This window comes from Heterodontus francisci, chromosome 16, assembly GCF_036365525.1.
Source record: "Heterodontus francisci isolate sHetFra1 chromosome 16, sHetFra1.hap1, whole genome shotgun sequence".
In the NCBI taxonomy this organism is placed as follows: Eukaryota; Metazoa; Chordata; class Chondrichthyes; order Heterodontiformes; family Heterodontidae; genus Heterodontus; species Heterodontus francisci.
Genome location: NC_090386.1, coordinates 63,000,269 through 63,014,435, shown reverse-complemented (window position 1 = coordinate 63,014,435; position 14,167 = coordinate 63,000,269). Strand labels below are relative to the sequence as shown.

The 14,167-nt window shown below is 42.4% G+C and overlaps 1 protein-coding gene across 1 annotated transcript in view; it reads right to left on the bottom strand.

The window, feature by feature from the left end:
• Window positions 1-4,903, bottom strand: part of si:dkey-7k24.5 (somatomedin-B and thrombospondin type-1 domain-containing protein) — a 36,826-nt gene extending 31,923 nt beyond the window's left edge. Inside the window, exon 1 of the mRNA XM_068048803.1 lies at window positions 4,053-4,903. Within this exon, the coding sequence (XP_067904904.1) occupies window positions 4,053-4,275 (223 nt within the window). The 5' untranslated portion in view covers window positions 4,276-4,903. The remainder of the gene's footprint in view (window positions 1-4,052) is intronic.
• Window positions 4,904-14,167: the final 9,264 nt, after the last annotated feature.

Here is a 14,167-nt window from a genome sequence, read left to right as displayed (position 1 = left end):
CGACAAAGACACCAAGTGAGAGATCTATCGTCAACTACAGTGAACAATGACCTCAATCGCTCCCCAAGATCCTATCTCCATCAGCACAGGTGAAGTGAAGGAAGGTTTAACCATAATGAAGAAAGTAAAGGCAACCGCCAGAAATGTATCCCACCAGATTTTCATCATCAACTCGGCCCCAAGGGATTCCAATGGCTCGCAAAATTGTACACCGATACCATGGAATCCAGATGTATCCCAAAAGCATAGCAGAAGGCAACGGTCATTGCCATACTCAAATTGGGCAAGCTGACAGATGACCCAGGAAGCTATAGACCAATGTCTCTCCTGTAAAATCCTGTAATGCATCATCCTCTGGGAACCAGCCTTCTTGTCAAGTCACTGATCCTCAAACAACAGGCAAAATTCCAGCCTAATCACAGTTGCTGTGACCAAATTTTGGCCCTTGAAATGCACATGCAGACTGGATTTCAGAAGAAATCCAAGGCCAGCACATTCTTTGTAGACTTGTCATCGGATTATGACATGGTCTGGATAAATCAACTGACGCTGAAGCTCGCAAGTATCAACCCCTGCCTCAAAAGACTACATCTGCTATAGACAATGCTAAGCAATAGGCGGCTGTGTTCATTTGGGTGACCAAATCAATATGCCCTGCTTCCTCAACAACAGACTGCCACAAGACTTAGTTGTTGCTCCAATGGTCTTCACTGTCGACACGAGCAACATGCCTCCAACAAAATCGGGCAAACAGGCAGCTGTGAATGACCTTGCTCTGGCAACACAAGCAGCCACCTTCAACAGCATCGAGTCTACATTGAACAGGGATGTAAACACTATGAAGGAATATTTCCAAAAATGGAAGCTCAAGCCAAATTCCCACAAAACAGTCACTATATTCCGTCCTGATAACTATTAAGCTAACCGCATCCTGAAAGTGACCTTCTGCAGGAATACAGTGCAACACGACTCCACTTTGACCGATCTCGGAGTGAAGCTGGGCTGCACAATAATCTTCCACAATCACCTGAAGAAGGTGGCCACCAAAACAAAGATAAGAATCAACCTGGTCCAGACTCTGGCAAGTACAAACTGGGAGCATCCGTGCTTCAGGCATCAGCGATGGGCCTTGTGTACTCTGTAGCCACACTCAACTTGATGTTGAAATAACACTGCAATGCAGTGTATCACTGGAACCCTCAAGTAAGCCCCAACATGTTGACTGCCTGTGCTGTTGCACATCACTTCCCTATCTATTCACCATGATGCTGCAACCCTTCCAGAAGTCTAGCAAACAAGGGAGTAACATTTGCAATCCTCTGGCACCACTTCCAACTCCAAGGAAGTTTGGAAGATTGTTTAGTTTAGTTTAGTTTAGAGATACAGCACTGAAACAGGCCCTTTGGCCCACCGAGTCTGTGCCGACCATCAACCACCCATTTATACCAATCCTACACTAATCCCATATTCCTACCACATCCCCACCTGTCCCTATATTTCCCTACCACCTACCTACACTAGGGGCAATTTATAATGGCCAATTTACCTATCAACCTGCAAGTCTTTTGGCTTGTGGGAGGAAACCGGAGCACCCGGAGAAACCCACGCAGACACAGGGAGAACTTGCAAACTCAACACAGGCAGTACCCAGAATTGAACCCAGGTCGCTGGAGCTGTGAGGCTGCGGTGCTAACCACTGCGCCACTGTGCCGCCAATCTGTAGCCAGATTGCCAACCTTCATTCCCTCAGTAACCATGGATACATCCCATCCCAACTGAGTGATGTTTCTATTTTTAGGACTGCCAACCTTTTAAGTACCTCCTCTTTTTTTTATACTATCCAATATGTAAATTTGTAGTCGAGCAGAATGACCTTGGTGTCCATATACACAAATCCTTCAAAGTGGCAGGGCAAGTTGACAAGATGGTTAAAAAATCATATGGATTACATGGATTTCTAAGTATGGGAAATAGAAAATAATAGTGGAGATCATGCTAGAACTTTATAAATCACTGGTTAGGCCTCAGCTGGAATATTATGGACAATTCTGAGCATCACACTTCAGAAAGATGTAAAGGCCTTAGAAAGTGTGCAAATGAGGATAACCAGGATTTTACAAGCATTTTACCAGGGATGAGGATCTTCAGTTATGAGGAGAGGTTGTAAAAGCTTGGACTGTTCTCCTTGAACAGAGCAAGTTAAGAGGTGACGTAATGGAGATTTTCAAGATGATGAGAGGTTTTGATAGAGTAGATAGGGAAAAGTTATTCTCTCTCGCAAATGGGTCAATAACTACAGGACATAGATTCAAAATAATTGGCAAAACATCTAGAGGAGAGATGAGGAGAATTGTCAGGATCTGGAACATTCGACCTGAAAATGTGGTGGAAGCTGATTCCATAAATAATTTTAAAAGGGAGTTGGACAGGTACTTGAGGATGAGGATCTTTCAGGGGTTTGGACAGAGCAGGGATGTGGGACAGGCATGATGGGATGAATGGCTGCCTTCTGTGCTGTAAGTTTCTATAATTCTATGAACATAATTACTGTCTCCTCCTGTACTGTTACATTGGCAGCATTTTCATCTCTGGTGAAGACAGATGCAAAGTACTCATTTAGTATCTCAGCCATACCTCTGCCTCCATAAGATGATCTTTTTGGTCCCTAATTGGCACCACCCTTCCGTTATTTGAGTTTCTAAAAGAATTTGGGGTTTCTTTTTTTGCTAGCCACTAATGTATTCTCATACTTACTCTTTTGCCTTTCGTATTCCATTTTTAGATCTCTGTACTTTATTCAGCTTCGCATCCATTCCTTTTTTTGTTCCTTTTGAAATACATTTACTGTATCAAACAAGTGGATACCTCTAACGTCAACTAAGTAGCTGCAAGGACAAAATGTATATCATATGTGCATTTCCAACAGGGTTTCTAAACGACAACTAAAAGCATGGCTGATCTTTTCTCATGCCCTCTCCAGTTCCTATCCTACCAGCATTGTGACTAATGTACCAGTCACACCACCCTCAGCTACCTTCACCCAGTTTGCCAAATAAGTTTAAATGGCTTCATAATATTTGTTTTTGGCTGTGTAATGAACAGGGCTATTCTTTATTGTGTGTTGGCACCATTCCCATGCGAGTTGCCAAATAATTAATACATCACACCTCAATCCAATAGTAAAACTGTCCAACAGCCACTGAATTTGGCCTTTCCACAACTCGCCCCAATTACTGTCCAAACATTGAAATTATACTTGAAATTATACCAGACTGAGAAGGTTCCTATTTTATTCTGATGAAAGTTCACAGACCTGAAACGTTAACTCTGTTTCTCTCGCCACAGATGCTGCCAGACTTGCTGAGTATTTCCAGCATTTTCTGTTTTTATTTCAGATTTCCAGCATCCGCAGTATTTTGCTTTTATCCTCTTTTATTCCATCAGGTTGCGTATTGTCAGCTTGTAGTTTGTTTGGTGTCACTTTTTATATTGAAAAAAAATCCTCTCTTTCCTCTAGACCTCGGTCCCACTTCTAGGTAAATAACTGGTGTGCGCACAATTTGCCAGGAGCTTTCTGTTTTATTGTCCCGAATGGAGGATCTTTTTGACTCATTTAACGCAGCGCCGCTCTCGTTCCCAAACGCAGGCCTGTGATACGCTATTCTAATGCTTAACCGAAAATCTTTTTAAATATTATTTAAACACTGGCCTGACCGTGGGTTCATATAATCTATTAGGTAAAATTCACTATTAACCATCTTCCCAATGTTCTGGGGTTCAGTGTTGGGACAGGCACTGCGCAATCATCTGACACGATTTCCACTATTTTGTTAAAAGTTGTTCAGTTTCCAATCCGCAAAAGAGCTTCACTGTATCCGTCCCGATTTGTGAAAAGCTATTTAATGTTTCGACTGGTGCTGATAACTGATGTGGCTATTCAGTTTTGGGTGTGGGGTGGATTTCTCTTCCACCCTAAACAGAACAACGCAGCAACACTATATTAAAAAAGATAGGCAAACGTTCTTGTTTAAATAGCGAAAAAGTTGGGTTACCTGGGCAGGCAAGTTGGTAATCATGGCAACAATCCAGGGTATGTCTACAAGCTTGGTCACAGTAACAAGTTCCGTATGAGCGATCGGGCCGCCAGCCAGTGCTGCGACATGCAGACTCTCTGCCCTTACAGCAACTTGCCAACTCTACACAGCCACCTTCAGCACCCGCTTCCAGTAAAACTAACCCCAACACAAGAACCGAAAACACGGTTCTCGACTCCATTTCAATCGATCCGAATCATCAGTGGCTCTTCCAATCCGTTTATTTTTTTTAAATTGTTTCCACCCTCTCCGCACTCCCCGCACTTGTCCCAGTTTCCAGCGATTTGTCCAAATTCAGCAATAACTCGGCAGCAGGACCACTGTCAACTCCACGGCCGCTCTCATTTCCCAATCAGATCGGCCAGCTCCAAGCTCGTCAGTTTCAGTCTCGGTGACCTTTAGCCTCCACTTTGGTCACATCAATCTGGTGTGTTTCAGACTGAAACCGACACAATCTGAATAACATGGCTGGTTTCTGATGAATAATTATTAAGCGTATTGTAAATGGAAGAAATATTTCCCATTTTAATCCTAGCCAGATATAGGTAGCAGATAAGCGATGTCATTGGTTTAAAGAACAGAAAGTTTCAAATGGTTCTTGGTTGCTCTCATTAAATCGCGAGTTTCATGTGGGATGTTTTATGTTGTACATCATAAATTGTTAGGCATTTTTTAAAAATAGTGTTCATTGACCTTTGACTTTAAAACCTTGAGAAATTTGTCTTTTTTAAAAATTAAATCTTTCTTAATGAGTCTGAGGTGTGGGAGATTCTGCTGTCAATCCATCTGAAATCTGGAGCGACTTGAGGCAATACCTGTCTGATGGCATTAATAATTCATTTGCACTCCAGAGACCCCCTTGTAGTTAATTCTACTTAATCCATCCAATGACCTGCTGCTTTGGTTAAGGTGCATTCAGGTCCTTTCTTAACATCCAATTGGTTTAATTCAACAAATGACCCCCGGCCAAAACTACTGTAAGTTCACGGATTCTCATAATAAAACTCTGTCCCACGGACCAATGACCGATTGTTTGCCGAGCAGAGAATCCAATGTGAACACTGAGCGTCAAGTTGTCTACAGCGGCGGCACCGGTGATTTAAGTCATTTTTCATCGAGAAACGGTTCAGTCGCAGGAGAGGGACTGCAAGTACTGTAGGATGTTGCTATAACATCAGAAAAAGTGACGGGACGATCGACAAGTTGCACTGATGAGAGTGAATGCAGTGATAGTCACCCAACAAGTAGAACAAGGATTTTTAAAAAAACATCTGTGCGCTAGGATTTCCTTTTGTTCAGTGTAGATCCTGCGGACCGTTTAGCTTCACTTAGCAGTAATAGGGCAGAGTCCTGCAATTTCAGACTGTGGAGACTGGTACCAAATGTGTCTGGATCCCAGTTGGAAGCGACTGTTGTGCGGGTATTGTTCCTGCCCACAAAACCTTCACTCGTATTTACTTAGAACATTATGTTAACACAGGAAAGTAGAACAAATGTTACGTTAGCAACTGCAGCCAAGAACTTTAAAGTGCTGAAAAATTATTGCAGTGTGCAGAATAGCATAAAATTTTAAAATTTAAATTCTACACATGCAAGTAAGTCTTAACAAATTACACACAGCATACAAACGTTCTTTATAGAAGTAATTTCGTTTAGGGTTTTACCAATTGTTCAATTTTTTTATTCATGTGATGTGAGCATCATTGACGAGGCCAGCACTTATTGCTCATCCGTAACTGCCCTTGAGAAGGTGGTGGTGAGCTGCTTTCTTGAACGGCTGCAGTCCATGTGATGTAGGTGCACCCACAGTGCTGTTAGGGCGGGAATTCCAGGGTTTTGACCCATTTACACTGAAGGATTGGCGATATAGTTCCAAGTCAGGATGATAGGGAAATGCATTCAGCTATGGAACCTTCTGAAATATTTAATCATATTGGGGAAAGCAGGTGGCCCCAAGATCTCTTGCCAACCTTTAAAATAGCGTAAATATTCACTGTTGCTCATTATTTATTTTTTCTGCCACATAATGCAAGGATTGCAGTTATGATCTCTGTAACTTTTTGCCTTTCACTCATTTTAACTGTATAAGTTAATGGCTGAGAGTAGGTCAGAGGAGACACTGGGCTGAAATTTGGCAGTGGGTGAAAATAATGGCAGATTATTTAAATAGGTGGACCGTACCCACCCCCCCCCCCCCCCACCCCGCCCTCCCCCCGATGATGTGGAGGGGGCGGGCTGTCCATCCCTGGCAATGGCGTCAGCTGCCTGTGCGCCCAATAACAAATAGATTAATTGCTTGCCCTCTCCCCCCACAAATCGCTTACCTTGTCCACCTGAGCTTCCCCCACCACCCCGCCCAAAGTGCATAAACTTTACACTATAACCCTTCCAACAAAACCCTACACCAATGATATTACTTTGACCACCTCCCCCCTCCCAACCAGTGCTCCGCCTCAGTTCCCGGATGGGGATCCAAACGTGTGGGAGTGCTGGCCAGTGACACAAGATCACATTGGGACAGACAGTGGGAGCATAACAGTAATTAATGCATTGATTTTAATTAATTTAAATATTTAAATGGGGCTCCCATCACAGATCAGACCGCTAAGAGGCTTCGCTGCCACCAGCAATATCGGGCTGGGCCTTCCCGGCATTGGGTTGTGTGGCGGCCCTCTCCCAGAGGCATTTTCCGGCGCCGCTCCCCTCCCCTCCCCCACCCCTCCCCACGAGTCCTGCCGTTGGCAGATCAGTAAAATTCAGCCCACTGTTTTATAAGGACAGGAAATTTATACCATGTAATGCAAGACATAATGACCCGGAATCTCCAGGACTGACTCAATATACAACATAACCCGCATATCAGGGAGCTGCATTATGATCTCTCACTGCATTTACTCCAAGATTTCCTGGAAAATCAAATTGACTATGGCACCACAAGCTCAGTGACAAATCTGGGACATTGCATGTGGCACAATGAATCTATGCAGGTGCGATGCCAGGTACGTAAACTATATGTCCCAAGAACTAGCGGATCATATCAAACAGTACGCCTCTTCAGCTCTTCGCAATAGGCAGAGTACTGACCATACTCAACCAGCCCATTCTTGCAAAACTCAGAACACATCATTTAACGTTAGATGTGATTAGACAGCACTTACTGAACAATCCAGAGTGTGCTAAGAATTACACTAAGAATCAATTTAAGATTATCACAACCTCTACCACCAAGAATGAATGTTGCCCAAGTCTTGCCACATGCAGGCCTGGACTACTTCAGTATCTAAATAGTGAATGGTACTGCACACTGTGCAATCATCAGCAAACATCCCCACTTCTGACCTTATGTAGGAGGAATGGTCATTGATGAAGCAGCTGAAGATGGTTGAGCTGAGGACACTACCCTGAGGAACTCTTGCAGAGGTGCCCTGGGGATGAGATAATTGGCATCCAACAACCATCTTCCTTTGTGCTAGCTATGACTCCAACCAGCAGAGAGTTTCCCCCGATTCCTATTGACTTGAATTTTGCAAGGGCTCCTTGATGCCATGCTCAGTCAAATGTTGCCTTGATATTAAGGACACACTCTCACCTTACTTCTGGAATTCAGCTCAATTATCCATTTTTGGACCAAAGCTGTAATAGGGTCAGGAACCAAGTGGCCCTGGCAGAACCCAAACTGAGCATCAGTGAGCAGGTTATTGCTGAGTAAGTACTGCTCGATAGCACCATCAATGACACTTTCCATCACTTTGCTGATGATCAGGAGTAGACTGATGAGGCATTTATTGGCCAGTTTGGATTTGTCCTTCTTTTTGTGGGCAGGACAAACCTGGGCAATTTTCCACATTGTCAGGTAGATGCCAGTGTTGTAGCTGTAACGCAGCAGCTAAGCTAGGGGAGCAGCTAGTTCTAGAGCACAAGTCTTCAGTACTACAGCCCAGATGTTGTCAGGACCCATAGCCTTTGAAGTATCCAGTGCTTTCATCCATTTCTTGATATCGCATTGAGTGAACTGAATTTACTGAAGACTGGAATCTGTGATGCTGGGGACCTCAGGAGGATCATCCACTCAGCAATTCTGCTGAAGATAGTTGCAAATGCTTCAGCCTTGTGTTTTGCACGATGTGCTGGGCTTCCCCATTCATTGAGGATAGCGATGTTTGTGGAGTCTCTTCCTCCCGTTAATTGTTTAGAGATATAGAGTCATAGAGTTATACAGCACAGAAACAGGCCCTTCCACCCATCACGTCTGTGCTGGCCATCAAGCACCTAACTATTCTAATCCCATTTTCCAGCACTTGGCCCGTAGCCTTGTATGCTATGGCATTTCAAGTGCTCATCTAAATACTTCTTAAATGTTATGGGGGTTCCAGCCTCTACCACCCTTTCAGGCAGTGCATTCCAGATTCTAACCACCCTCTGGGTGAAAAAATTTGTCCTCAAATCCCTCTAAACCTCCTGCCCCTTACCTTAAATCTATGTCCCCTGGTTATTGACCCCTCCGCGAAGGGAAAAAGTCTCTTCCTATCTAACCTATCAATTCCCCTCATAATTTTGTATACCTCAATCATGTCCCCCCTCAGCCTTCTCTGCTCTAAGGAAAACAACCCTAGCCTTTTCAGTCTCTCTTCATAGCTGAAATTATCCAGCCCAGGCAACATCCTGATGAATCTTCTCTGCACCCTCTCCAGTGCAAACACATCCTTCCTATCATGTGGTGCCCAGAGCTGTACACAGTACTCCAGCTGTGGCCTAACTAGCGGTTTATACAGCTCCATCCTTGCTCTTATATTCTATGCCTCGGCTGATAAAGATAAGTATCCCATATGCCTTCCTAACCACATTATCGACCTGTGCTGTACCTTCAGTGATCTATGAACAAGTACACCAAGGTTCCTCTAATCTTCTGTACTTCCTAGGGTCCTACCATCCATTGTATATTCCCTTGCCTTGTTAGTCCTCCCAAAATGCATCACCTCACACTTCTCAGGAATAAATTCCATTTGCCACTGCTCCGCCCATCTATATCGTCCTATAATCTAAGGCTTTCCTCCTCACTGTTTACGACACCACCAATTTTCGTGTCATCTGCGAACTTACTTATCATACCTCCTATATTCATGTCTAAATCATTAATGTACACTACAAGCACCAAGGGTCCCAGCACTGATCCCCACTGGTCACAGGATTTCACTCGCAAAAACCACTACCAATAATTGTCCACCACCATTCATGACTGGATGTGGCAGGAGTGCAGAGCTTTGATCTGATCCATTGGTTGTGGGTTCATTTAGCTCTGTCTATATGCATGCCAAACAGTGGAAGCAGCATGCTATAGACCAGGTTGCCACCTCATTTTTAGGTATGCCTGGTGCTGCTCCTGGCATGCTCTCCCATACTCCCACACAGTGACCCTTCATCAGAATAAAATAGAAACCTTCTCAGTCTGGTATTCTGATGAAGGGTCACTGACCTAAAACGTTAACTCTGCTTCTCTCTCCACAGATGCTGCCAGACCTGCTGAGTATTTCCAGCATTTCTTGTTTTTATATCAGATTTCCAGCATCTGCAGTATTTTGCTTTTATTTATCCTTTCTTAAATGGGGAGACCAAAACTGCACACAGTATTCCAGGTGTGGTCTCACCAAAGCCCTGTACAATTTTAGTAAGACATCTTTATTCCTGCACTCCAATCCCCTTGGAATAAAAGCCAACATGCTATTTGCCTTCCTAATAGCCTGCTGCACCTGTAGGCCAGACCAGGTAAGGATAGCAGATTTCCTTCTCTAACGGGCATTCATGAACCGGATGGGTGGTTACCATTACTGAGGCTAGCTTTTTAATGCCAGATTTATTAATTAATTGAATTTAAATTCCACCAGCTGCTGTAGTGGGATTTGAACTAGTGTCACTGGAGCATTAATCCAGGCCTCTGAATTATTAGTCCAGTAACATTACCACTATGCTACTGGAGGAATTTCTTTACTTGGAGGGTGGTGAATCTTTGGAATTTTCTACCCCCGAGGACGGTGGAAGCTCAATCATTGAGCATGTTCAAGACAGAAATTGATAGATTTCTGAATACTAATGACTTCAAGGGATATAGGATAGTGGGGAAAAATGGCATCGAGATAGATGATCAGCCATGATCTGTTTGAATGGTGGAGCAGGCTCGATGGGCCAAATGGACTACTCCTGCTCCTATGTTCCCAATCCAGCCTGGACTACCAATCCAAAGACATGAGTCAAATCCCACCACAGCAGCTGGGGAATTTAAATTCAATTAATTATGTAAATTCTGGAGAAAAACAAAAGCTAGTGTCAGTAATGGTGACCATGAAACTACTGAATTGTAGTAAAATCTCATCTAGTTCTCTAATGTCCTTTAGCGAAAGAAGACTTCCATCCTTACCTGGTCTGGTTTATATAAGACCTCAGACTCACAGCAATGTGGTTGACTCTTAACTGTCCTCTGAAATGGCCCAGCAAGCCACTCAGTTGTATTCAAGAAAGCAGTTTACCACCACCTTCTCAAGGTCAATTTAGGATGGGCAGCAATAAATGCTGGCCTTGCCAGCGACACCCATATCCTGTGAATGAATAGAAAAAAAAGCTAAAGCTTGATGGATGGATGCATATCAAAATGCACACTTTAAAAAAAATAAAAAACATTTATTTGATACGGTTTTGGTAAATGTAAGTTGAAAGTTGTCAGGCAAGCCCTCCACCTGCCAAGAATGTGTAAAATTAATTTTGCCACATGAACATTGATTTTAAACAGTTGTTGGTGAAGAAAGAATTTGCTTTAAAAAAAACAACTGGAGACTTTGGCTGGAGAAAGATATTAGCATATCAACAGATAGTACTTCAAAAAGGACAAATGAACTATTCCCTGCTCCAATTTAATCCACAATGGACTTTTGATTACTCGATGTTGAAGCATTCCAGGTTAACTATTAAGATGGCTGAATACACAAACAGACATGGTCAGACCAGTTTAGGCACATGCTAACTGACTGTTGGAGTTTTTCTTGAATTTGAACCCCCAACAAAGAATTTGAAATCAGAAGGCTGTTTGCTCCTGGACTGGAAAAGACCTCTCTCCTGTCTGCTCTCAACTTGCTCTCACCAGCTTTGGAAACCACTGAAGACACATGAACCCCAAGAGAGAAATGTCTCCGACAGTGAACAAGGTTTAAGAAGAATACTGGGCCCCAACGAAAAGCAAGACTACTTACAAAAGGACTACAGTGAGCATGAAGTACAGTAAACAAGAAACTCTTCTGATATTGCCTCAAACCTCTCCATTTTATTTTTCTTCTGCTCTTTTTCTGTCTCTATTTGCATATGCGTATTGCGTATGCATGCTAGTGTGGGGTGTGGCGTATATCTGTGGGCGTTAACCATATTAGAGTTTAAGTTTTAATAAATTTCACTTTTCTTCTTTCAACCCAAGAAAGCCTGCTAATGCTCATTTCTTTGCCTTATAATTGGAAAGCTGTGAACAAGGATTCACCAAAGGGGGAGCTCAAAACACAGTGTTTAAAATTAAACCCTGTTACAAAAAGACCAGGTGAAGACAGTAAAAGACCCCCAGACATTTTCTCATCTGATCGTAACAAAGTCTTTACAGTGAAATAGGGCCTACTAGAATACATAGAAGTCACAACATGGTGACAGGCCGTTTCGCCTGACCAGTCTGTGTGGGTGTTCATCTTTGTGAGCACAAATAGTTCTAATCATGTTTATGCACTCTGCGCCCATATTACTTCATCCACCTATCCAATCTAATCTTGAATGATGCCATAGTTTCTGCCTCAACCACTTACGTGGACGTGAATTCCAGAGCCTCACAACTCTGTAGTAGTTTCTCCTGCCCTCAATTCTAATTTTCATACATTTAATCTTGTATCCATAACCCCTTGTTCTTAGCTGTTCAACAACTGTAAACAATCTGCTTCTATCTAACCAATCCCATTGTTTCATAAGTTTAAACACTGTTGCTCTAAGAAGTTAAATTATTGTTTCAGTCTGTCTTCATGTTTGTGTTACCTCATAACAGGCAGCATTTTAGCAAATCAGCATTGTGTCATTTCTAAAGCTTCAAAATTCTTTCTATATTATGGAGCCCAATACTACACACAGTGCTCTAACTGAGGTTTTAAGGCTTTATATCAGCTCATAATTACCTCTTAGCTTTAATATTCTGTGCCTCATAATAAAACCTAGAAATTTTCATAACCTTTCTGACCCGAAGTGCTGCTTTTAATATTTTATGAACCTGTACCTCCAAATCCCTCTGATCTTCCACAGCACCAAGATTGCTTCAATCCAGAATATAATTACTGCTGTTATTTTCTTTTAATAAAATGCACCACCTCACATTACTGACTTTGAATTCCATCTGCCACTTTTTAAACCCATGCTCCCATCTCATTCATATCCGTTTGCAGTTTCATATGGTTTTCTAAAGGATTAAATATACTCCCTAGTTTAGTATTATCTGCAAGTTTCTAGGTCTGACTTACACAGTGCCCCAGAACTGAGCCCTGAAGGGCACCAGAACCCATTTCCAACTACTTTCAAAACTGCCCTTACCTCCTCTGTTTTCACCCTGTAATCAATTTTTAATCCAGTTTTCTATTCCAATTCCATACCCCCTTAATCTTCTCTTGTAATCCCCCATGTGGTATCTTGTCAAAGTCTTTCTAAAGTCCACACACAATACATCCGCTGCCTTTCCCCCCATCTACCATGCCTGTTACTTCCTCTAAGAATTCCACGTGGTTTGTCCAGCACGATTGTCGCTTTTGAAATCCATGATGTCTGCTAACTATTTCAATCTTAAAATTTGATGTCGATTCAGGATATTTTTTTTTTTAAGTTTTTATAAAGAGAGTTAACACAATTAGTGAAACAGATTCAATGTCCAGGAGCAGAGAAAAGTATCGTGCTAGTTGCTTACACAGTTTCCTTGCAACATTGCTTTCAGTTGGTAATTAGCATTCTTTGACTGCTAGAGCTGCGAACATTTTTCTGGTTTATAAATATTAGGAAAGTAAATATTTTTAGAGGTACAGCACTGAAACAGGCCCTTCAGCCCACCGAGTCTGTGCCAACCATCAACCACCCATTTATACTAATCCTACATTAATCCCATATTCCTACCACATCCCCACCTTCCCTCAATTCCCCTACCTATACTAGGGACAATTTACAATGGCCAATTTACCTATTAACCTGTAAGTCTTTGGTTGTGGGAGGAAACCGAAGCACCCGGAGAAAACCCACAAGGTCACAGGGAGAACTTGCAAACTCCACACAGGCAGTACCCAGAATTGAGCCCAGGTTGCTGGAGCTGTGAGGCTGCAGTGCTAACCACTGCGCCACTGTGCCACCCAATAATACCAATGGAAATAAAAACAGAAAACGTTGGAAATACTCAGCAAGTGAGGCAGCATCTGTGGAGAGAGAAGCTGAATGAATATTTCAGGTCAATGACGTTTCACCAGAATCCCAACAGGATGTTTATAGTTATATCTATATAACTATAGCAACGTTCTTTCTATCTATAGTTACAGCTTCTAACAGGAGAATCTGGTGCTGGTTGTGTGGACAAGCAGTCAATTCATTGGGTAATTTCAGATTTATTTATCTCAAGCAGAAACCAGAATACAATTCTTCAGGTATTTTGCTATTTTCATTTCTTAAGATCCATCACCTTGAAATCGTTCCTACACATAGTATTTCACAATACTACCTTCAACCCAAGGAGATTGTTATCAAATGGCTGAAACTCCCAACTTTCAATTACTCATGTTGGAACTGAATAGGAGGAAATTACAAAATATAAAAATAAAATATTTCACACGAGAAATCCATTGTATCACTTATGGTTATTGTTTGGCCTTTCCTGTGTTTCAATATAATAATTTTAGGAAGTCTTGACCTCCCATTAAAAGTAAAAAGGAGCTATTATTATCTCTTTCATCTGGTTGTAAGTACATTTAAAACTTTGTGGACATTTTCCTAACTCATCTCCCAGAATGCTGGACACCCAGGAAGTCAGTGAA